Below are 26333 nucleotides of genomic sequence, written 5' to 3'. Positions count from 1 at the left end.
AAATTTAGCCCCTAAAAATGTTTTGCAACCACTTACCTTAAAACAATAAGTAAATCCAATGAATCATCTTTTTTCTGTGTGATCAAAAAAGCCAGAATTGTGAAAAATAAAAAGGTTTTCAACATTAATAAAAATAATTTTTTTGAACACCAGGAACAATCTGTAATTGCGCTATTTTATTTTTCTTTGATAAATATTGTGATATGAATATAGTTTCAGAAGATGGTCTGAATAGCTCTATTTGGCGGTTTTCTGGGGAGTCTAACATTATTTGGGTACAGAATTTTTTGTTGGCATGTATTCGGGTACAGAATAATCGCAATGAAAAAAAAAAAAGAGATTTTTATTACTTTTGTTTTGTCTTGTTTCTAGTCCAAATATCAAAAAAATTACAGCAAGTAAAAAATATTGGTTAGTTTTCACCGTCAGAAATATAAGTGAAAATGAAGAGTTTTTTTGCATATGTTAAGTTAATTATCTGCCAGTGGAGTATGTGAAAATTTTGTTTTCGCTTTGAAGAAATAAGACAAAAATTGGGAGTAAGAAATGTTTTTGTGCATAAATTATATAATTTCCATATAAATACAGTGATTTAAATAAAATTCTGTAGCTCCTGGTCAACTATAGTTCAGACTGGACATTGCATATCTTTTTTGATGTGGCCATTGAGGATGTGCACATTGCGATATTGATGCTTAAACAATATATTGTGCAGCCCTACCAAGAACAAATTACTTTTTAAATGTACAAAAAAAACATTCGTTTTCAATGATTATATTATTTTTAAAATGGATAAAATATTAGTAAATTACGAATGTTTTTAAATCTACTTTACTAAATATCTTATCAATTAAATGCAGTTTTGATGAGCAGAAGAGACTTCTTTGAAAACCTTGCACCAAACTCTTTAAACGAAAGTGTATATTCAAAAAAGAGAAGGAAAGGATGACATCTGTTTAATTAACTGTCTGTTTGAGCTCAATTGGACTCTGACAGGTAGACTGTAAAGTATCTTCTGTCACTTAACTCTTTTTAAAACCATAGACTCTGTGTGATGGATTAAACCTATTATGTCGGTCTTAAACGGCTTAAAACTCAAGAGCCAACACAGATATGACCCTCAAAGCCTGTGGGACGACACTGCCATTGAATTTGCTTTACTACACTGACAGAAGCTCTTACAGCCATGTCTGATCAGGTGATTCTTTCAATCTCACAGGGTGATCATCAACGGCTCCAAAATATCGTGTGCTAAATGGTTCATTCAGTGCACTCGGCCGCCATGTTGTATTTGTTATATTGAATTACACTTTGATTCTCTTATCTGTTTTATCCATTGGTTAGTATATGGGTATATGTCTCTGCTGTTTCAGAAGAACCCCAACCCCCCCACACACACATACACACACACACACTCAGCGATTTTCCAGCCTGACAACTGTCTTTATACCTGTGATGGACACACTGAGCATTAAGTTAGTCCTATAATTACAGCTGTGTGTGTGTGTGTGTGGTCACATGAGGTGGAAACCGATGAGCTGGCACCTTTTAAAAATGGGATGTTGGTGTTAATCCAATAAATCGGTCTCTCTGGTGTGTATGCGTGCTTACTTGTCTCTCTGGTGTAAATGGTGTGTGTGTGCTGGAATGCTGCAATGTTAAATGTGTTTATGAGCATTATTTTCTTTGCCCCACTATTTTTATTGTTTTTTTTTTTATCTTTTATTTTATTTTATTCTATTTTATTCTATTTTATTTTATTTTATCTTTGTATTTTGTTATTTTAATTTAAATTAATATTTTTTTATACATTTTTTGTTTTACTTTTATATTTTATTTTATGTTTTATTGTTAAATAATAAGTAAAATAATTTCAAAATGATAATTTTATTCTAATTTAATTTTGTTAATTTAATTTTTAATTTAACTTAATTACATTTATAACAAATTTTCAGGGTACCAGCGGGGTCTTAAAGTCTTAAAATGTCTTAAATCTCAAAAGCTAAATTTTAGGCCTTAAAAGTCTTAAATCTACTGAGAAATTGTGTCATAGGCCTTAAATCTTTTTTTAACTGGTCTAAATCTTTCTTTGTTTATGTATAGCTTCCCGGCCATTAACACTCATACAATCACCAACAATCCCAATCTCAATAAAACGTTATTCACCATAATGTTTTAATGGCTTTTCTTTCAGTAACAGTTGTTTAAAAGTTCTCAATTTATTTACTGCTGAGGATACTGACCTGACCTATATTATTATTATTATTATTATTATTATTATTGTTGTTGTATTATTAAATTTTAATCATGTTTTGATAGGGCAAGTGAAATCTTTTCCAACTGGGATATTTAAAAAAAAAAACATAAGCATTTAGCCCTGTATAAGTCTAATATTTCATTCATAATGGTCTTAAAGTCTTAAATTTAACGTGGTGAAACCTGCAGGAACCCTGTTTTTATTTATTTAATTATTTATTTATTTTTACCATGTCTAGGCTATAATGCAATTGTACATGTACATCTAGAGTATACTAATAAATGGTATTTACTATGCTGTGAGCATCAATAAAAATAATTTTGAATTGTTTTATCAATAAAATATTCTAATTAAGCCATTAGAGAGAAACAGACAGTCATGCAGGTGCTATATTCCTTTTTTAAATGTTTAATTGTTTTAAAAATTGTATCTTTTGCTGACCATCTTCTATAGAGCCAATTTGACGTTTATTATTTTGTCAAGCATTTCTCACTTCATGCACACTTTAAGACAAATTTACAGATTTTTTTCCTTGGCCTGGTGTGTGATGTCTGTGTTAAGAGTCATTTTGGCAGCGTCTGCTTGTCCTTCATCTGAGAGCCGGAAAGAGACTGTAGGTCACGGCGTTTGGTGGGTTGTGGAAAGGGCTTTATTTTCTGTTGTCTATTGTTATTGTTTTGTGTGTTTGTAGGCACGAGGCGGTGTCCCAGCGTGGGTATGCTGCCGAAACAGCATCTCCAGTATTTGAGCACAGCTTTTTGTCATTTCCCCCTCTCGCTTCTCTGTCTCTCTCTCTCTGAAGGTATTAAGCTGGCATCTTCTCTTCCTCTCTTTTATAATAGGCTGTTATTGTTATGGGCTCTTTTATTATTTTGGTGGCTGGTATTATTTTTGATTTCCATAAGTCTTGGTCTGTTGGCTTTGCTCGTCTTTTATGTTCATCTGGAACAATGGCAATCCCCCAGCCACCGGCCCTACCCTCAATAGCACAATTCCCACAAATAATGACACTACCTCTAATCTGTGTGCGTGTGTGTGTGTGTGTGTGTGTGTGCGTGTGTGTGTGCGTGTGTGTGTGCGTGTGTGTGTGTGTGTGAGCGCCACTCAATGACAGTTTGGGGAAATCACATTTGAATCACAACAGATGAGTGATGACAGACAGAAATAGGCCCTGGGTGATGCCAACTGAAAATGTGTCATCCATCCTCTTTCTCTTTCTCTCTTTGTCTGTTCTTTTATATATTTATTTTCAGCTCCGCATTCATGCAGGAACACGCAACTGGCATTTATTGACAGAACAGCCTATTGTGGCCCGATTCTTTGACAAACACCCTCAATGTTGATGCAGCTTTTTTTTTTTTAACAGAGCTACATTTCTGATCCCCTCAGGGATCATCTCAGGGTTGAGAACCAGCTCTATGAGTCAGTTTCATAATGAATCAAGACAAAGTACTAAAAGAATCATTAATTGAATAGAAGAGAGAAGGATTTGTTTAGTTTGTTTTATCTAGTGTCACATTTTTGAAACTGCTTATTTTTAGTCTGATTTCAAAATAATTATGTCAAAAACTAAAAGAATCATTAAGCCTATATTTAAACCGAAATTAAAAGGATTTGTTCTGTTTATTTTCCTAGCATCAAACTTTGAGAGCAAGGGCTCTATTTTAATGATTTTGGCACAAAGTCTAAAGCGTATGGCGCAAACACAGTTAGGGAATGTCCGAATCCACTTTTGCTATTTTGAGGTCGGTAAATTACGCTATGGCACATAGTCTAACAGGGCTGTGCTTATTCTCTTAATGAGTTAAAACTAAATGCTTTCTCTCTCTCGCTACTAGCAAGAACACAGTTAAACAGACGGACCATCTGCAGCGTGAGGATAAAGAACAAGCCTCCTCCATTCAGCCTCTTTACTTTTTACTTTACTTTTACTCTTTGATCCTTTACTTTCGTGGATAAGGAAACCATGTTGTTCGCACTCCACGGAAGACATTCATTAGCCTGTATATAAAGTTTTGTTTAAGCACAAAGATTTGTTTTAAAACTATTTCTAAATTCAGTTCTGATTTCCAGCAAATGAATAAATGAACAATAATAACAAAGTGTGGTCAAAACAACAGTTATATCCAAACACACACGCCTATTCTTATGCCCCATATGATGATGCATACGTCTCCAAAATCCGACAGGTAGACAAATCTAAACTTGTTTTTATTACAACAAATAGAAATAAGCATATAATAATAATAATGATGATAATAATAATAATAATAATATTAATATTAATAATAACATTATACGAAAGCAAACTGTCATGAATAAACTGAAAAAAGCCCCCCAAGAAGAAGGCATGGAGGTAGTGGTTTTTCTATTTCTGTGGAAAATAATACGTTTTGTATCATTTTTAATGATTAATTTTTTTAATATGTAAAGATATTTGTGTGTTGCTCTGCTCTGCTCTGGGCTTTAGATTAGCTTTTAGTTGGTCAATGGCACAGTCTATTTCAGTTCTTCAAAATAGCAACGCACCAACAATGGCCCACACCTCCTTTCTAGACCAGAACACCCTTGAGTCCACAAAGTGGCACAAATGGATTTACTATGTAAGCAACAGTGCAAAACATGAAATTTATTGTTGTGCTGGTCTAAAAATAGCAACAAATCACGTCAAACGCAACTTGCGCCTTATTGCGCCGGGTGTATGATAGGGCCCCTAGTTCTCTGAGTTGAATTTCATAACGAGTCGGTCAAAAAATAAATTGGAGCACTAAAAGAATCATTCATGGAATGGATGTTTTATCTAGCGTCACATTTTGAGAACTGCTCATTTAGGTCTGATTTCATAATGAATCACCCCAAAAAACTGAAGTACTAAATCGTAAGCCTAATTAAACTGAAATGAACTTATTTCAGCAACTTTGACAACTACTTCTATGAGTTGAGTTTCATAACGAGTCAGTCAAAAAGTTGGCATACTAAAAGAATCATTCTTTGAATTGAAATGTTAATTAGCATCCAATTTTGAGATCTGGTTCTTTGAGCCAGTTTTTATAATGAATCAGTGGAAAAAATCAAAGTACTAAAAGAATCATTAACTTAATTGAAATGAGAAGACTTTTTACTTTTTTATTTTTTACCAGTCATTGCATTTTCTGTCAAATAAGTTTTATTTGGTCATTGAATAGATTTACAATAATTACAAGTTCCAGGATTAATTTTAAAGAAAAGAAAAGAAAAGAACACCCCAACCGCAGCCTGCAGGTAATGCAGTGATAATCAAAACAACTTTTTAGGTAAAATACATTGCTTTGGGGGAAAAAGTGAAGTCACAAGATATCTGGTTTGTTCCAAGTGCAGAGTAGATATCAATTCTTCAAGCCATAATTTAGCAGTTAGAGGATTAACATTATTCCAGAACAATAATAACAGCTCTTTGGCTGTTAAAAACCATGTGTAAAGAATTTCTGTTGTGCACTGCTCAATGAATATGAATGATCGGAATGTCCCAATATAAAAGCACTGGGTCAGAATCCAAGCATAGATCAAGGACATCATTGCAGTTTGAGAACTGTTTCTATGAGTTGGCTTTTCATAATGAATCAGCGAAGAAGTCTAATAATTGTAGGAATTGTTAATTGTATTGAAGTCAACAAGTATTTTTCAGTTTGTTTCACCTAATAGCACTCTTTTAGCCTCCAGTATACATGAAGCCTAATCACTAACTGAATGATGAATAAAAACAGATCAAAAATTTAGTTTAAAGTTCGAAACAGCTTGCTAAAGTAAACTTTCTGCAAAAATTCGATCCATCACTACCACTTGCTTGTGGTGATAATGTAATAAGTAGGTGTGGTCCTGGGGCTCTGCTTTCTTTGATTTGGAAATCTCTCATTAATTCCTCTCTATCATTTCAGTCTGATGAGCTCTAATGGTTATGAGTAAAACATAAACACTGAAAATCTGCTTTATAGCACACTCAAGATGTAAATGTAATTGACTGCATCACTGGCACTGTTTTTCATATTTAATGCTGCAAAATTTAAATTTCCAGTTTCTTTATTTTTGCTGAGCACAAAAGAAGATATTTTGAAGAGTGTTGGAAACCAGTAGTCATTGACCTCCATAGATTTTTTTCTACTATGGATTTCATGGACTACCGGTATCCAACATTCTTCAATATATCTTCTTTGTATTAAAAAAAAAAAAGCCATAATGATTTGTAACCACTTGAGAGAAAGTAAATACTTGCAGGACTTTTGCGTCAACTACATCATTTAAGGGCGTACTCACACTATGAACAGTTGTCTTGAACCAGGCCAAAGCACGCTGGTCCGCCCTCCCGTCTCCCCCAACGTCACGCACTCACATTATATTCAGGCCTGGGCACGCTTTTGTCATCGATAATGCGCTGTTCAGTAAGCGCTTTCGCTCAACACAGTGAAGATTTCTTTAGTTATATTGTTTTAGTCGTTTGGGATGCGGTGACACGCAGTCAACGGTTTCGCCAAACACAGATCTGCCGATTTTGACGCTCAACAATTAATAAATAAAGTCCTCGTGCTGCAGGAATTAGGAGGTTTGCTGAAGGTGAATAATCTACGACAGTTTGCGTTCATTGAACACTAAGAATGATTAATAAATCCATATGAAACAGTCCCGTAAATGTCATGTCTCGTCTTCAGTTTTGGGCTTAGACACGCTTTGCACTAACACTACAAGAATACCGTGCCTAAGCCCAAATGAACCGTGCTCTGGCACACCTCTTTCAAACGGGCCAGAGCTGGCCAAGTGAACCCTGCCTGAGCCCGATTCAGAGCACTCACACTTCTCAGACAATCTGGGATACGGGCCTGGGCACGGTTCGGATAGCATAGTATGAGTACGCCCTACAAAGTCTACTGTATAAAGAATTAACCATGTTAAGTTGCAGATCTCATGCAAACATTCGCATTGTTATTTTCAGCTGCCTTCTTAACTGCTGGTTTTTCTCTTCTCTGCAATGTTATTGTATGTTTATTTAATTATTGAGAAAGAAAAAATGCAACACGCATCTCAAAGGCATTGAAGACACTTTCAGCAGCATTGGAATATTGGCTTACAGTTTACCACATCTCAGATGTTTCAAATGACTTTTTAATCCTAAATGAAGAACAAAAACCTAACTTTACTTTGAGTACATCGAGTCCTTTCTTCTCACTCTCTTCAATGTGTTTGTGTGTGTGTTTAGAAGGAAACCCCACAGTCTTGACCCCCACCCCCCATACTGGCACCAGCTGTGGATCAATACTGGGACAGCTGGGACTGCCACCCGCCTCAACACACACACAATCACACACTAAAGTGTATGAAGCTCCCGGTCGCACCCCTTTCTTCCTCACGCTTCCTGCAAATGTCAGTCAAAGGAAGTTTGAGGTTCACTTTAGGTGTGATCGCCTGCAGGGGTTTGGTGTGTTCTCCTTTAACTGGGACACACACACACACACATAGATGGGAAATACTAAATAGTAATGTTGTCGGCAGTTGTGGTATCATGTCTTCCTCAGTCATGCCGTTAGCTTATCATTATGTTAACAAAACAAACATTTCAACTCCGGTCATGTCCATGATACTTTGAAAAACTGTGGACAACCCAAACATGCCATGGCACTGTGGACGTCATCCAGAGTAATGCTGCTAAATACTTAATACTGCGGATTATCTTGTTTTACAGTTATTGCCGTTGTGTTTTTACAAAAGGGCAAACGTGTCTGGAGTTGGGCTAAATCTTACAATGTTGTAAAGATTACATGTAATTGCTATATGCTTGCTATTTTGAACTTGTTTATAGAATCATATAGTATTGCAATCTAAACATAATTTCACATATTAGTATCCATCAGTCTTATTTTGGTATTGCATATATACAGTAATTTAATATATTTTATTTTGTGTTGTTTTTATATTTCACTTTACATTTGGATTCAAATTTTGGAATTTAAAGAAGTTTGTGGTTTATTTGATTGTTTTTATTTGATTGTTATTTTACTCTTTTCAGTAGGGCTGGGCGATTTTGGCCTAAAATCAAAATATCTAGTAACTGAACTTGAATTTAACTTGATTACAATTAATGAAGATTATTTTATTTATTTCATATTTTTGCCCTCATAGTTCACTGACAGGTTTTTGTACAGTAAATGTGCTCACATATTACAGGTAAGAAATTTTTACATGAAACATAAAATGATACATAAAACATAATATAATGAGTATAAATCAGCAGGGTCACGTGACTCCACACATGGTAGAGAAAGTGATTGAAAAAATCGTCCTGGAAAAATTAGATCGATTATAGGTTCTGAATGTCGATTTCGATTACTTTTCAATTAATCGCCCAGCCCTACTTTTTAGAACTTGGACTTGGTCAAAAGTTTGAGGTCAGTATGATTTTTTTTTTTAATGTTTTAAATTAAGGATATCCTGATCACCAAGACTATTGTTATTTAATCAAAAATACAGTTCAGATTGTAAAATAGTGAAATGTGATTTGGAATGTGGAATGTGATTGATAAAAACCTTAAACTTTTGACCGGAAGTGTACATATCATAATTACCTGGCAACCTACTGAACTTTTTAGTTCGTTTTTTTGTAGTGTTTTATTTGACTTTTTACATCATTTTTCTTTTCATACTAGTTGATAAAGTGATTTAGAATAATTTATTATTTTATGTAAACTTTTTAAATTAGTTTTCATTATCAAATTTCTATTCTATTTTTTTTCTGTTTTATCTAATGTTTTTGTTCTTTAACATAATTTCAGTTACAAAAACTATTACTGATTGTTAGTTGAAACAATAGTAGAACACTTGTACTGGTTATTGTATATGAGCACTGTGTTATTAATTTAATATCCACAATGTTTATGGATTATATATATTGTCTTTTAAGGATATTATACAGGATGTACACCAAAATGTAATTAAAGTTATCCCTCTTCTGCACACATTTTAATGGTACATGATCAAAGTTATTCCACGGTATTTTGGTTCATTTGGGATCATTTTATTGAAAAACTTTTTTCATATCCCCAACCCCAACATATGTATTGGTACTGAATCAGAGAAAATAATTAATGAAATCCCACAAGACTAAGCTAAAAGAGCAATACAAAATAACTATATTTTGTAAATCATCAAAAAAATCATTAAAGAGATACAGAGTTCACCCAACACTGCCATTTCTGTCATCATTTGCTCACCCTTCACTTGCCACAAACCTGTTTGACTTTCTTTCTACACAGAAGATACTTTGGAGAACGTGGAAACCTGTAACCTTTGACTTCCATAATATTTCATTACCAGTTATCAGCTTTCTTCCCAATATTTTGGTTTGTGTCTAACAGAAAAAAGAAACTCAAAAGGTTTGAAACAATCTGAGGGTGTGTAAATGGTGAGTAAATTTTCATTTTAGGGGGAACTGTCCCTTTAAGTAGAAATGTAAAACACTTGAAACTCATTGATGTATTGACATGCAAAACTATCCCAGTATCAAACTCATGTCATATCATGTACTTCAGGTAATGAAATTTGAAATCCTTCCACCGGTTTGCTGTCTTTTCTGTTTTGAACATAAATTGTTCACTAATAAATGTGGTCATCTCCAAACACAACATCTGGAAAAACATCCTTGAAAAGTACAACTCATTGCACAATTTTGAAAAAAAATTCAGAACATCCAAAATAAAAACAAAAACAAATTTCTACACCTTCATAAACTCGCTTATATTTGTTGTTTGTGTCATTTTAACAAGATTACTAAAGCAGATAATCTTTCTTCTCAGATCATGCACTCTTTGGTTGTCAGATAAAGATCTCTGACCTTCAAATTGTGCATGGAAGTGACCCTCACACCTCATCGGACTATTTCTTTGATGTTTTGACCATTTCAAATGCTTGTTCATTTAATGAAACATGTACTGAAAATTTTGGGTTTAAAAAACTTGCCTCAGGGCAGCATTGTGCTGGAGAGGGCATTTTTTTACCATGTTTGACACTAAAACAGTGATCGTTTATCCATAGACTGGGCTGTTGACAATCTCAGAATGATTAAATAGGATGTTACACATAGTGTAGAGTCAGATTTTTTAATACATTTAATATGCGCACCATTCTTTATTGCATTTAAAACCCCCAATGTTCCCTTTTTAGTAGGAGAGTGTGTGTGTGAATGGTGATACGCCCTGAAGGGATCAGCAGGGGGCAGCAGTCAGCCACTCTGGCACCTCCTCCATCTGCCCTCTCCGCCAGGTATTTAGCAATTCTGCGCGTACAATAGCCGTGTATTGATAGTCATATCCCTGTGATAAATTAAAAGTGTCTTATTGTCTCTTTTCATTTTACACATTGTCATAACCCTGGACGGTAATCTGGGCTTCTGATTGACACCGGCAGCCAGGGAAAAGAACACCCTCATTGTTTGCGCTCGTCAAATCTGTTAAACCTAATTCTTCCCCGCATATTTGCATATTCTTAAGTATTTTTTTCGGAGAAGGACTAAATCCTTCTTAAGTGTTTGATGCATTTTGAAATTCATTCATAAAGGACCTACATGCACTATTAGCTCGGTATAATGCCAGTGCATAATCTCAGCGATAAGACACGCTTTGGAGCGCTGGATTCTTCAGGGATGACATGCTGTATTTCCGACCGATTCAACAGGGGCTCAAATGTCAACACAAATGTCAAGTGGCTTCGTCAGCGAGAGGTTTTGAATCTTAGACGCAGGTTCTTTCTTCCCTTTTATCGTTTTCATTTACTGAAGGAGTCGCCGAGGACCATCTCCAGGCCCAGCTGGAGTGGGGGATTGTGGGTAATTTGTCAGGGTGCGAGATTGGCAGGCGGCACCGTTGTTTTGATCGGGTCAGACGCTCTACTGCTTTATGTATCAGACTTTGTTTCAGCCGCCAGTATGTGGCATGATTTTCGCACTATACTTTGGTCAGATTCATAACAATTTGAAGGTGGGGAAAGGGGAAGCGTGTGCTGACCTTGTGAATCATTGTATTTTTAGGTGTGTGGAGGGCTGTAAACACATCTGAGCCACTCTGCGTCTCAATCTTCCTGATAAGGGCTCTTCTTTACCTACGGGACCACTGATACGTTCAGACACACATTCGAATGCCTGCGAGTGAGATTTCTATCTGGAGATCTATATAGGCACTCAGCATATGCACACATGAATACTGGCTCTTTGAGAGGCCTGCCGTGAGTGTGTTTAACACAGGCCTTCATTTTTTGCTCTGCTCATTTTTGTTTTGGATTACTCTGCGCAACAGGCCTGATGAGATAACAGTGAAGAGAGCAAATAGACAGAAAAACAGGCCTATATGGATCTCACCCATTGAGAAAGCTCAAAGAGAAAAGTGTTGGCTGAACAGAGAGCTAAATAATAGCTAGAAATGAGAGAAACTGTTAAACAGAAATGGGACAAAAAATACAAAAGACGGTTAAAATAGATGTTTTCATTCATTCATTCTGTTTCCTTCGGCTTAGTCCCTTTATTAATCTGTGGTGACCCCACAGCGGAATGAACCACCAATTTATCCAGCATATGTTTTATACAGCGGATGCCCTTCAAGCTGCAAACCAGTACTGGGAGACATCCATACACACTCATTTACACACACACACTTTATGGCCAATTTAGTTTATTCAATTATACCGCGTAATACTAGCGCATGTCTTTGGACTGTGGGGGAAACCTGGCGCACTTGGAGGAAACCCAACGCAAACACAGGGAGAACATGAAAACTCCACACAGCAACTTTCTTGCTGTGAGGCGACAGTGCTAACCATTCATTGATTTATCTATTCTTACATATTACACTCAAATAAATGTGTCTGTGTGTGTTTCTTTACAGCTGGAAGAAATTAAGTGGCCACTTCAAAACTCTGTTTGTCCGGATTTATTATGCATGGGTAAAATGATTGAGTAAAATGTAAATATTTGTTTTTATTTCATAAAGGGCTGAGAATAATTCTTCCAAATTTCAAATGTACAGAGACTCATTTTGAGTTTTTATTTTTATTTTTTTATAATTTTCTTCAGAAAAGGACATTTTTAAAAAGGTTTTAATTGTTTTCAATTGTTAAAATGTTTTGTTAATTAAATAAAGATTATTTGGTTATTAGTATTGGTGCATTGGATTCAAATGATGGTATAATATCTGGATTTAATGTCAATTTAATGATTTTTTTTTTCATTTATCTGCAATAAATGAACTTTTACTTTTTTTGTTCATTCAGTGTAATCATGTTGAACCTGCTTGCTGTTTGGTTAAACTTTTCTTCACTTTAATGTAAACAAAAATAATTTAAGACCATATAAGATTCATTTATATAACATCCAGTGGTGGAAAGAGGACTGACAAGTCATACTCAAGTAAAAGTACCATTACTTACCTAAAATGTAGTGCAAGTAGAGTAAAAGTATCTGTTGTAAATATTACTCAAAATAAAAGTAAAAAGCCCTTTTAAAAGTACTCAAGAGTAGAGTATTACACTGTGAAATGCTGATGCATTTATATGCAATTTGTGCTTTTGTGTGTGTGTGTGTGTGTGTAAATATAACATTCTGTAGTGCATTTGGTTATTGTTTATGGCCATTTGGGGTCATCTTACAGTAAACATCTGTCATCTTCTCATCAGTGACATTCAGTCTAAACAGTTTCTGGGTCATTGCGTGTAAAGCATCTTGTTATACACTTTTAACACTTTCAAACAGTTTGCTGCATGTCTTAAGGTAGTTTAGTATGATGCGATTTACCTTCTATGTGTAATTTGATTGGACCGGAATCGCAGGATTTATTTTTTAATTTTTTTTTTATTGTTTAATTAATTTATGTATATTATATATCACCATAGGCAGGAAATAATAAAGTAGTGACTGCAGGTTGAAGTAGTGGAGTAAAAGTACCAATACTACACTAAAATGTACTCAAGGGAAAGTAAAAGTACACCTTTTTAAAACTACTTAGCACATTACAATTCCTGAGAAAAACTACTTAATTACAGTAGTTTGAGTATTTGTAATTTGTTACTTTACACCACTGATAACATCTAATATTGACAATGAGCTGAAGAATATTGAGAAACTGCACTGTGCCTCTGTGATGGTTGTTGAAACATGTTTAAGTGGTATCTTCACCCAAGAGCAAATTGCTGATACATAGTCAGCAAATTAAGAAAATACCCTAAGAACAAAAACTAAACATGACATATTTTTGATCTTTGCTGAATAAGAAGAGGCAGGTCAGGTCATTGACTTTGTTATCGGCCTATCTTGCAAATAGAAAGTGTGCAGGTGGTCTAGAGTTTTGTTGAATTTTTATTAGATGTTGTCTCCCTGTAGTCATATTGACAGATGGCTGGTGTTATCTTTTCATCTTCTCATTTTAAATATCCTGAGATATCAACATTAATGATGTTTCGCGGATTTCAGTAATTATACACAAGGCTAAAAGCAGAGCTAGTTGCTGGCAGAACAGAATCAGGTCAAGTTTGTGTTACTTTCCTATCTTTTTATAATATTTCCTGCCTATGACCTACAGGCGGCGCCATTGGCTATTACGATAGCTTCTTTCTATTCCACTTCTGTCAGAGGTGACAAACTATTTCGTTTGTTTAAATTTTTTATACAAACGAACACCTTTATCTTTCATTTGACCTTTTTTGGTTTGATAAAAGACCTTATTATTATACACGTACTGACTGCAAAATGAAGCTGAATTTCGCCAAACAGTGTTTCATGTCACCCTGTTTACTGGAATTTTAGCATCTGTTTAAAGTTCATACTCCATTGAGACGGTCTTTGTAAACTTGTATACACATGTTTCAGGAGTGCTGGTTTACCTGGTGTGTGTATGTCTGTGTGTGTGTGTGGGCTTTGTACGTGTTAAAACAGGTGATAATTTTACCCATAAGTGTGAGGATTAGCAACTTTCATTCATTCTTTTGATTGTAATTTTTTTATCAGTACAGCACCATAGGGTGATATTGTCACATGCATTTAAAAGATTCTGATTTCAGGACATGCGCAGATCTGTTATCCTCTTGTATAAGCAATCTACCATGCAGGGAAACATGGTGCGCTTGTTTCTGTTTGTCAGAGAATTGACAAAAAACAATGCTCGTGTACCCAAATTCCTGTTGCTTTCGAGAGCTCAATATCAAAATAATTTGCAAGTAAGCAGCATCTGTAGCCACTTTCGCTTTAACTATACTTTGAACAGATTATTAATAACCAATCAATTTCACTCAGTTCATAGCGGAGTGCCGACAACTTGATGGTTTTGAATGTATTGGAATTTCCACCATTAAAAATCTCACTGATAGAGCATGAGTGAAGGCTGCTAGTTGATCTGTCATGTTAAAATTAAAACACAAGCGAACTCGCTCCTCATCTTCCTCTGCATGGCAATTATTAAAAAGATAGTCAGTTGTTTAAAAAAAAATTATGTTGAATACACAACTATATTTGGCTTATTTTGACACATTATATTAAATATGTGGCTAAGAAATAAGTATTTAACTTTTCTGCGGGGTAAGTAAGAATCTGTACAACTATCCCAATTGGCCTGTAAAAAAAGTCTTAAATTTATCGGGTTAAACTCTGTTATGATGTGATATGAAATACGATGCATTTTAACTAGCAATCTCTTTTTTTGTGTGTGTTATTTTAGGAGTCCCCATCAGGCCGTCGGAAAGCGCTGGCCACTAGCTGCATTAACATGAAACAGTATGCCAGTGCTATGCCCACACAGACCGACGTCAAGCTCAAGTTCAAGCCTCTGTCCAAGAAAGTGGTTTCAGCAACACTCCAGTTCTCCCTGTCCTGCATCTTCCTGCGAGAGGGCAAAGCCACGTAAGAGAAGCCCACCATACACACCTTCTAGACCAGCTGACTACACCCACCCTCGAGGAACCCTTGCCACTATAAATTACTCTTTCATTCCTGCCTTCGCCTTCCAACAGTGACAATACCTTACATTCCCAACATTCCTTTACTTGTACCCCCGCATCTCTCTCTCTCTCTTTCTCTCTTTCTCTCTCTCCCTCCTTTCCTCCCTTCCTCTCTCCCTCCCTCCCTCTCTCCCTCTCTGATTTCATCCTCCACCACAGTCAGGTTGTTTTCTCTCAATCTGACTTTTAAAGGCCTCTTACGTTTACAGTATGCTAGTGTTAGTGTTCATTTGTCCTGCCGAATTGGAACTTGTCTTTATGTAGTATGGAATAGTACTGTTCACATTTCACACATTCAAACTTATTGAACATACTTCATTGAGTGAAAAGTGATTTCTTTATTACATGTTATTCCATATTAGTTTTCCATTCAATAGTCATCTCAATAGTTATATGACTTTATGACTAACAGAGATGTGTTTGGCTTGAAAGTGACCTCTGTGTGAGCTGCTTCATGCATTATTGACAACAGGTTTTTATGTGACCAAACCAAAACACTAAACCTTTCGTTTTATTTTTTGATAAAGCTGAGTTTGAGTAATATTCTGTTTGTTTTCACATTTAATATAATTTATAGTTTTAAATCAGTTTTTATTACTATTAATTCATATTCTATTTAAAGAAATGAAAATAAAGTTTTAGATGCTAGTATCAGTATGTTAGACTTATTATGCTGAAATCACTTTTATGAGGTGTTTAAACACCATTGTGTGGCAACAATCTGTGAATATACCCAGCTTCTAATGATAAAAAATGCATTCATTAAAATTTTAATATTCACACTTGATTATTAAACTTGACTTCTGCTGAAACACTTTTTTTAAGAGATAGAGGTTGAAAAAGCAATCAATGTTGTAGACACAGTGAACAAATGTCAGAAAACAAATGTTGAATGTCCAAACGATAGTTTCAGTTGAGTTTCCATTATCCTGTGTTAATGTGCATTTTGAGGTATTGCATGAGAAACAATTGATGGAAGCACTTAATCCTAAATAAAAATGCTAACTTCAGGTGGTTTGTGCTAAAACATCAGAAACGCTTCAATTGACATTCTCTCTTTGTATCTGTCATCACAGGGGGAAAGTCCTGCCCGTTAGTGACAATCTCCCCCTCATTAGTATAGGTTACATTAGTATATTGTTTTTGAATCTGCCACTATGCTGACACAGGCATTTGCAGCTCTTTCCTCTTTTCAAAGGAGCACAGTCTCATTTGATTTTATGGTGACAGTCACCAAAACGGCATAATTCCGTAAAAAGGGTCCTAATCAGTCCTCTTTGACAAAATCAGTGACAATTCTCATGTAGAATATATAAATTTCCAAAGACCATTTCATACTAGTTTCTTATCAAATCTCATTACCAATTTAATGCCCTCCAGTATCTGATATATCCCGTCCCCTTCAAGACACTGTTTATATATGCGCTTGAGCTGATTTTTTTATTTTTATTTTTTGAGTAGGAGCTACTTTGTCCTAGAAACTATGTTTCAGTTAGGGCTGGACGATTAATTAGAAAGTCATCAAAATCGACAGTCACAACCTTATATTTTGACCTATATTTGAATTTTTCGTCTACTTTCCCCACTGCATGTGGAGTCATGGGACCCTGCTCTGTTAAGACTGATTTATACTTCTGTGGCACAGGTATGGTCCGGCACAGCGTTCACGAGCTGTCATACCCAAGCACTTTTCAAAAAATGTACAATTGCACTACATTGACGATGATTGGAAGCTGGGCCAGAAATACCTTGAGACGGCATATTTTCTATTACAATAAAATTATTAATTACATGAAAATATTTGTTTACAGAAGATACAAGAAATACACTGTTTAAATGATTATTTACAGGACATAAAAGAGTTATTTTACTTTTAACATGAAAAACTTAGAAAATAATTAATTTTGTTTCCAAAAGTGCAAGTTATTCATATTCATTTTTTTATAAGAAAAAAAGTGACTGTTGGTTTTAGGCAACGTGTGAATTTTGGTTGTTCAACGTTGATGTTCAATAAATAAACATGGATAGTAGGGTTGTCATGAGACCATCAATTCATCTTACGATACTATACCAGTTCAAGTATAACGATACCAAATAGTATTGCGATACTATAATTCACAACTCAAATTATTTAAAAAATGGTCAGAAATACTAAATGCTATATGTTATGATAGGCCTACTTGAGTTTAATTTATAATTCCCTTATTATTGAAAAAAGTACTATTTGCGCATCACTTCACCTAAAATTAATTCATTCTTCTTGTATTTCTGTTAGTCGGTTATCTACAAAATAAAAATTACAATAAAGATACAAATTATACCAAATTAAATTAGTTACAAAAAAAGCATTTTTTTCAACAAAACTAGGATATATGAAAGTGAAGTGGTCAAAAATAGTTTCAATGTTTCCCGTTGCTATTTTGAGTTTTTCATCTATTGTTTTTTCAATCTTATCAGGTAACAATCCAAAGTAATTCAAAATGTCACTTTGTGAGTCGTTCTTTTTAAGAGATTGTTGCGGTTGTTGTAGCTACTAAATTATATTGACAGGAACAGAAATGAACCAATTCAGATGTGCGTTCGAATGGAAGCATCAGAAAACGTGCAATAGTCTACTAAAAAAGGTGCATATTCTACAGTTAAATGTAGATAATACTGTAGATGTAGATAATACTAATAAAATGGTCTATTCTTAAACAAACATGTGAGCGTTTTAGTGACTTTTCCACATGCAACATTATCTTGTAGATAGACTGTTAATGACGATACTACCGTTCACAAACTACAGTGTCACCATCTGTATTTTGGAGCCATGATATCGCGCTACTACCATAGTAACGGTAAACCATGCAACCCTAGTATATAATGTGTGTTTCCTTCAATTATTGTAAAATCAAGTAAGGCACCCTTCATTCAGAAATCTCTCACTTGTAATATGTGAGCAAGTTTACTGGACAATATCTGTCAGTGAACTATAGGGCAATAAATAAATAAATAAAATAATCATTCATTAATCGTAATCGAGTTCAAATGTTTAATTAATCGAGATTTTGATTTTAGGCCAAATCGCCCAGCCATAGTTTCAGGTCAACTTATGTCAAAAATGCACATTTAAAAGCACCTGCTGAAATGCTTTATTTCATAACCTGGTAATCGGTACTGCTGTTCATAAAATATAAGGAAACACACATTTAAGGCTGCAGCTCGTTCTCCTGGCATACACTAAAAGAAATTAAATCCTGTTTGAAAACTTTGCCCGAGACATGAGCCAGTGCTCTTTGAGATGCGCCTCACAACAAACATTTCCAGCCACTGGCCTTGAGATTGTAAAAATCTTTCCTTCTCTCGTCTCTTCTCACAACATCCACGTTTCCCGCTTCTGATCTCTTCCTGACTCGAAATAAAGGAAGCAAGAAGCGTGAGTGTATGTGATTTCACCCTCGCGCTATACGAGATATGTGCGTGTTCGTGTGGCTTTTGTGGCGTGTGTGTGCGACAGAGGTTGCGTGGCGCAAATGTAACCGCTCTTAACCCATGGGAATGATGTCAACAGCACACAAATAAACCCCATTACATAAGTTCAAATAAGCTCCATGGCTGCCAAAGAAAGACTGGACGGCATTCATAAAGAAGTGCGAGATAGACAGAGAGAAGGGGAAGACGGGGACATTGGCAGGGAGAGAGCGAGCGAGTTAATCCTGGAGCGTTATCTCACAATGCTTGTGAATGCCCTGGCTGGAATGCATGTCCGTATTGCACTGCCTCTTATGAGCAGGACCATGAAGGGCATTCCCTTTACACGTTCATCTCTCGCTCTCTGTCAGCCTGGCTTTCTTCTCTTCTTCCACCCATCTCCTTCAGTGCAACAGAATGCTTTGTACACAAAAGCGCAGTCAATGGAAGGCCATATTTTCCCTTTGCTAACAGTTGTCAGTATTTTATGCAAGTCTGGGGAAGGTGTTATCAAAAAATAAACCAACAATTCTCAATCCATTCTCAGTTTTACTGTATTGAAGTCCATTTCAAATCCATTTTTTCCATCAAAATAAGCAGAGCAAATTAGAAAAAACTTTACAAAACACTTTTCAACTGTCATTCCATTTTGACCATTTATTTACACCACAGCAGTGTTAACAGGGCCTAAAAATCAGTTTTTGAAAATGAAACTGCTGTCTCTATGTACAGTAAAGTGTTAGAAATTATTATGTATGAGAACATGACAGCCATAAAACATAATAGTGGATCTTAGGACTGTATTTGCAAACAAAAAAGAGACAAATTAAATTCCCTAACTGACTTAATCTGTACATCTGGAGCCGTTTCAGTGTACATAAATAGTTGAAAAGATCAGTAATATGTTTGTTATAATCATTATTTACAAAGATAGAATAAATAGCATACATTAAAAAAAGCTGCGATTAAATTAAAGTTTAGCCTTATAAAATGAATGGCTATTATAAAGAAATTGAATCAAGTTATCAAATCTCATTAACCTTTTCTTCACTGTATTATTTAAACATTCTGATTAAAGAGCACTGAATGAATCTCTTGTTTAGATTTTTCATTTGATTACTTTAATTAACAGAGGTGTCAATTTAAAACTGCACAGATCCATAATGAAAGCATTCGATTGCTTTGCTCGTAACTTTGTATGCTCATTTAAACAAAAAATTGCTGTGTTTAGAAGAAACACCACCAAGATTGATATGTTTAGATGTTGTTGTTGTTGTTGTTGTTGTTTTTATTATTTTTATAATAATTATTATTATTTTGTGTGTATGACTGTTCAAACACGCACCCAAAATCCAGAGTGTCCACTTTCGCTCCGCTTCAAATCGTGTGTACAGAATCTATTTGTGAAACAGAGTATTTATTACTATGGAGTGCGTCTGACAGTCACTCACCACTATATAAACTGACTGTTTTGAGGATTGTATAGGTGGATTGCAACGGGTCTTGTAATGGAAAGGAAGGGAATCTCGCCATTTTTATATTTAATTCAAAGTGTTTTCATGCCTAAATAAAATGAAAGCACAGAGCTGATTCACATTTAAGAGTAGGGGGCGTCCCCTGGTGGTTCAGCGGTATGGATTGTGTATAGGGAGGATTGGCTCTTTGATGTTTATTGCCACACTTCATAGAATGATTAAAAATATGGGAGGATTACAGAAAAAATACCTTTACGAGAGGATAGTGGGGTAGAATTGTGAAATACAGGTGAATTCTGGGAAATATGGGAGGGTTGACAGGTATGTTTGCATATGGTATGCACACATTTAGTGTTTCTTTACAAAGTTACATTTTACTAGAAAGTTACGAATTCCTTAAACTTTTTTTCACAGATCTATGTGAGTGGGGTTTGATTTGACAATGGAGTGGCGGTATGCAAAACATTTTTAAAATTTGGACAAATCTTTTCTGTTTTTGGATTGTCATTGTAGTGTAAACATGCCTGTAATGGGTACCATGTTTTTCATTTTTGATGATTTCATCAGATGATGACGTGGTTCTCTTTTATGTGTAGTGATGAAGATATGCAGAGTCTGGCCAGTCTGATGAGCATGAAGCAGGCTGACATCGGCAACCTGGATGATTTTGAGGAGGAGAATGAGGAAGATGAGGAGAACAGAGTCAATCAGGAGGAGAAAGCAGCCAAAATTACAGGTAAAACTTGTTTGATTTCATATGAAGATCCTTTTAAGTTGAATTTGATAATACTGTATGCTCTACCTATGGTGAAAGTATGCACCAAAGAGTTTCCGGTTATGTTCAGTTTGTACATTCTCAATCTGTTCCAGGTCAAACTTGAAATTGTTTGTGCATTGCTGTAAAATTGCAGGGGAAATTGTCTGTAATTTTTATTTTCTTTAAATTCTGTTCTGTTTGTTGAGCTGTATTTCTGTATTTTGTTTAAAAATTTTTATTCATGTTTTTGCACATGTTGTGTCTGTTTTATTATTTATAATAACTGTTATATTCTTTTTTTTTTATTTACTGATTTATATTTTTGTTCTTTTTATAAAATTGAACATTTTCAACATCCTTTTCCTCTTCTTCTTCTTCTATGTTTAATATTGCTCTTTCTGTTGTGTTTCATTAAACTGTACTTTCTCAGATGTTGTTACTGAGGGCTGTATGGTGTATTTTATTTAGAGTATAATCCAGATATTTATTTCAACATTGAGATGTGCTAGAGTAATTATGTGTGGTTATTAGTTACTGAATGAAAGTGTTTGCTCTGTGCTTTCGGTTCAGAATGTTCGGTTCAGTCTCAGATCAGTTCCAGTATGACTTTGTTTTGAGCAAAAGCTTCATTGGTTTTCTTTTATTGTTTAGTTTCTTTGTGCATGTGCACTTCTTTTTCTTCTCCTGTAGTCTTACGGTCTTTCTATTTTACATTTGTCCCGTTTTTGATAAGTTATTGATTAGCTGTTTTAATTTTGTCCTATGAGTGTGTGTTTGTGTGCGAGACCATGTATGTATGTATGCATGTATCTATGTATGTATGTATGTATGTTTGTATGTGTGTGTGTGTGTGTGTGGAATGCTGTGATATAATCCAGCCACCCATCACCCCTCAGATCGTGGAGTCTTGACATTACACCCATGTGCTTTTATCCCTTTATAAGTGTATGTATGGAGCGCCTATGGAAATGCTTGAGTTGTTTATTCATCGGATGGGTTTAGCAGTTTCTTTGTTTCCATAGCGATTCCGCAGATCTAGTTTTCACAGTTTGTTAGAGCGGACACACAGTTTTGGCTCTTTTTACAAAGAGACACACATCAACACACACACACAGTCACTATCTGTATGTATTGCATACCTCTGTTTGCATTATACAGGTTAGAGTGTGTGCGCGCATGAGTGTTTGAGTGTGTATTGATTGTATGTTGTGCTGTTTGCAGAGATTGTGAGGCAGCTGAATGCTCTCAGCTCTATAGATGGAGATCCAGATGACTGCCTAAAGCAAGCAAATAAACCTGCCTCCTCTTCTGAAGGTCTTTCAGCTTTCACCTTCTTTCCTCCTTTTATCCACTATCTATCTCTCTGTCTTTCTACTTCTTTCTGCTTTCTTCCATCCATGTGGACGTGCCGTGTGTGTAGAACATCCTTAAAAAGTTCATTTATGCATTTATTTTTCTAAACACTGTGTTTTGTTCTAATTTATCATTCTTCATTTGTGATGGGTACCCTCGTTTCACCTTCTGCAGTTTGTAGTGAACCCAGTAACTCAAACTTTGTTTCCATGACCACTGAGATGATGATCCTGAAAGTGTCACACCACTGGTCATGTGATTGAGAGAAGTCTGGTGGACTTATATGGGTTGAAAAGAGACATCACACTTTTCTTATCACCTCAGAGAGCACTTCACTCGCTCATTCTTCACACATGCTCTTTTTGGTCCCGCTGGCTCATGTTCACAATGAAAACCCTGCATCAGCTCTACTGGAACACAGATCATTGGACCTGAAGGATATTGGTGTGGTTCACTTCAAAGTGCAGATATCAGCAATTTATTTTTTATTTATTGGTTGGTTTTGCCACAGTTTTGCTTTTCATCTGATTATCCATCGGTTCTCCTTGTTGGCCCTTTCGGACTGATGAATGATCCTCTCTCTTTTTTCTCTTTTCCTTCCTGTTTTCTTATCATTGTGGATGGTTTAGAGCTGATCAGTAAGTTGAACTTTCTGGATCAGGAGGACCAGGACCAGAGCAACATGAGCTGTAACCCCTTCGATGAACCTAATGACCCGGTTGACCTTAACCCTTTTGGTGACCCGGATGAGGACGGTAAGGAGTGACCCTTGACCCTTTGTGTGACCTCTTTGCCCCTTTATCAGCAGGGCAGGTTGTACTCATTAACAATCTGAGACTGGTGATGATGTATTAAGTGAAAAGGGAATGTTTACTGCAGCTGGATTTTGACAAATTGGTATGAAGTTTCTGTTTAAATGACATAGTTTTTGGCAAATCTGCATATTTCAGTTTTCTGCATATTTCATATTCCACTGAGATTTTGGAATGGCTAATTGACGTGATGTTCTTAATACATATGGTTATATACACTACCGGTCAAAAGTTTGGGGTCGGTTTTTTTCTTTTTTAATTTTTTTCAAAGAAAATTATTCTTTCTACTGTTCATCAAGGCGGCATTAATTACATGTAAAAAATGTCAAATTGTTAACTTTTTATAGATTTTTTAAATAACTGCTTTCATATTGTATGTAGTTTCAAATGAATAAGTTCCACATTACTAATAATACTCCAGTCATTAATGCTTTTATTACAATTACCATTAATATTAATAATAATAATTAATATCTAAGTGATTTTTGAAGGATCATGTGACTCTGAAGACTGGAGTAATGAAGCTGAAAATTCATCTTTAAAATCACTGGATTAAATGATTAAATTGAATAATAAGCTACTTTTGAACAGTTATTTTCTAGTGCAATAACATTTCACTGTTTTACAATTTGTACTTTTGATTAAATAAATGCAGCCTGGTTGAGCAGGAGAAGCTTATTTTAAAACATTTAAAAGTCCTACTGACCCCAAACGGTAGTGTATATTTCCAGTACTTGCCAATTGATAGAAAATAAGTTTTGTAAGTGTTGTTATGTATACTTTATTCAGTTATGTGCTGTTTAAGCTTATAAACAAGCAAAAAATTATATAACTGAAATTATGCAATATTTTTCACTGTGCATTAGATATTTATACTTTGACACTTTTTATTCAACTAATTAGTGTTAGTCATGTTTCGCTTGTATACATGTACAGTTCTCATCATAAATGTGTACTCCCTATTTTGAAAATTAATGTTTTTTATCAATTTCTCAATGAATACGGGTAATATATAGTGGTGGATTTGAACAAAACAGATTTATTAAACGGATATATTTATTTCAATAAATTTTACATTGAGAAATAGAAAACATCTTTAGAAATAGAAATATAATACATTTGGATTCAAACTAAATATTGCAAAAAACATACAAACTGCAAAATTCTAACAAAATTTTTATATTTTTTGCTTCTCGATTTTTCCTCATTTAATTTTGTTTTTATTTTTATTTTCCTCTAACATACATTTGGGTGTACAAATTTGACCGTTATTATAAATTATTTGGTAAGATAAGACTTTGACTTGAGATTTGACATCAGGACTGACCAATCTTATGTATACGCACAATATAATATTGTATAGCATCCAATAAAAATCTTAATGTAAAATATATAGATTTGTGAGGTGTGTACTCATACTGTATATGCTGAGCACTGTATATATTTTAGTATTTTATAGATACAGGCCCGAATAAGTATATTGATTCATATTTGTATTAATATATCGGTTATACTGAATGGCAGAACATTATTTCACAAGTTATTTTAGGAAAGAAATAACGATTGTTCCAATTCCAAAAATATTGAATGCCAATCAGTTAAAAGATTTTAGACCAATAGCTCTTACATCTAAGTTAGATAAATGTATGGAAAGAGTATTATCAAGACACATCTGGAACAAAGTGGTCAAAGATTTAGACCCACTTCAGGTTACCTGCAGGGGAAAGAGGGGCACTGATGATGCTGTAATAACTTTGTGTGATTTTGATGCTGAACATATCCAACAGACTATAAATTATGTTAGGATTTTATTAATGGATTTGAGCTTAGTTTTTATTCATTTCGGATAGCTACTCTCTTGCAAAATTACTTGATTTAGGAGTGAATGGTGATCTTATTTGATGGATTAAAGATTTCCTTTTAAATCATCTTCAAAAGAGTAGTTTTTAACAATATGGTGTCTTAAACAATGATTGTAAATACAAGAGTTCCACAAGAAAGCATTTAATTACCCCTACTTTTTTCTCTGTACACAAATGAACTTAAGATCCAGGATTTAGCTTTTAAGTTATTTAAATATGCAGATGATATGGCGCTTGCTGGCCGGTTGACTAAAACAGGAACAGAGGGAGATGCCTTGGACTATAGTTATTTAAATTTGCTTCAAAATTGGTGTAAAAGGAGTTTACTGGAGAAACTTTAATAAAATCAAGGAGATTATAATTGGTAGAAATAAACTAGTTCTTAGTCAAGGGTTGAAACCTCTGGTCCTTGAGCGACATGAAATAGAGACAGTTGAATGTTTAAAATATTTAGGAACATTTATTAATAGAGGATTGACATTTGCTGCAAATGCAGAGTGCACTTTTAAAAAAGCAATGCAGAGATTATATCATTAGGAGGTTACAACAATTTGGTTTAAGTCAAGATGTTCTGGAGATGTTGTACAAGAACTTGGTTGAAAGTGTTGTGAGTTTTAAAATGACTGCATGGTATGGACTGGTCCAATTAAGGAAAAACAAAAACTGTAATAAATGTCGAGTAGTAAAAATTGCCCATGCGACTGTAGGTAAAGCACAAAGTCAACCAAATGAAATGTATTCAATGAGAATTAAACAGAAAGCACATGTCATTATTGAAGATTGTTCCCATTCTTTAAATATAAAATTTCAGCTCTTGCCATCAAAAAGTCATTTTAGGCAACCTCAAGTAAAGAAAAATGTGTATCAAATGTTCTTTGTGCCGATTGCCGTTACAATTTTAAATACTAGATTTGAAGTATGGATAAAGTTTTAGATTGAGTTTTTTTAATGTGATTTATGTGACAATATTAAATGTGCCTGTTTTTTTTTCTATGATATATGTAATGTGAACGCTGATGTAGTTGTGTGGTAAAGCCAAAGATAAATTTCCACTTGTGGACAATAAAGAAAGTAAAGTAAAAGAATTATTAAAGTAGACCCTTGCATTAAATATACTTTTTGTATCAGGGGTCTCAAACTCCCAGCCCGCGGGCCATTTACACTACCCCCCCCCCCCCCCCCCCCCCCCACCACCACCCCGCTAGCCAGTACGAAATTCGCCCCGCCAAAACATATGTTTTTGAATCACTATCATTGTTGTGCTGTTGTGAATAGCCACTTGTGGTTTTGATCCCCACCTATTGGACGTTTACAATACTTCATTATAGTATTTCAGTTTTACTTTCGTTTTTTCTCAGCGTACGGTCG

At 34.9% G+C, this 26333-nt stretch overlaps 1 protein-coding gene across 6 annotated transcripts in view; it reads left to right on the top strand.

The window, feature by feature from the left end:
• Positions 1 to 26333, top strand: part of ehbp1 (EH domain binding protein 1) — a 209516-nt gene that overhangs the window by 43151 nt on the left and 140032 nt on the right. For 3 of the 6 annotated variants that reach the window (XM_056477550.1, XM_056477549.1, XM_056477552.1), the window contains exons 6-9: positions 14974 to 15155; positions 20778 to 20917; positions 22160 to 22252; positions 22921 to 23046. In XM_056477550.1, coding sequence (XP_056333525.1) covers positions 14974 to 15155; positions 20778 to 20917; positions 22160 to 22252; positions 22921 to 23046 — 541 coding nt within the window. The remainder of the gene's footprint in view (positions 1 to 14973; positions 15156 to 20777; positions 20918 to 22159; positions 22253 to 22920; positions 23047 to 26333) is intronic. The other 3 variants (XM_056477555.1, XM_056477551.1, XM_056477553.1) reach the window with 1 other exon arrangement.

Source organism: Danio aesculapii, chromosome 17 (genome assembly GCF_903798145.1).
Source record: "Danio aesculapii chromosome 17, fDanAes4.1, whole genome shotgun sequence".
In the NCBI taxonomy this organism is placed as follows: Eukaryota; Metazoa; Chordata; class Actinopteri; order Cypriniformes; family Danionidae; genus Danio; species Danio aesculapii.
This window is presented reverse-complemented; position numbering and strand designations above follow the sequence as displayed.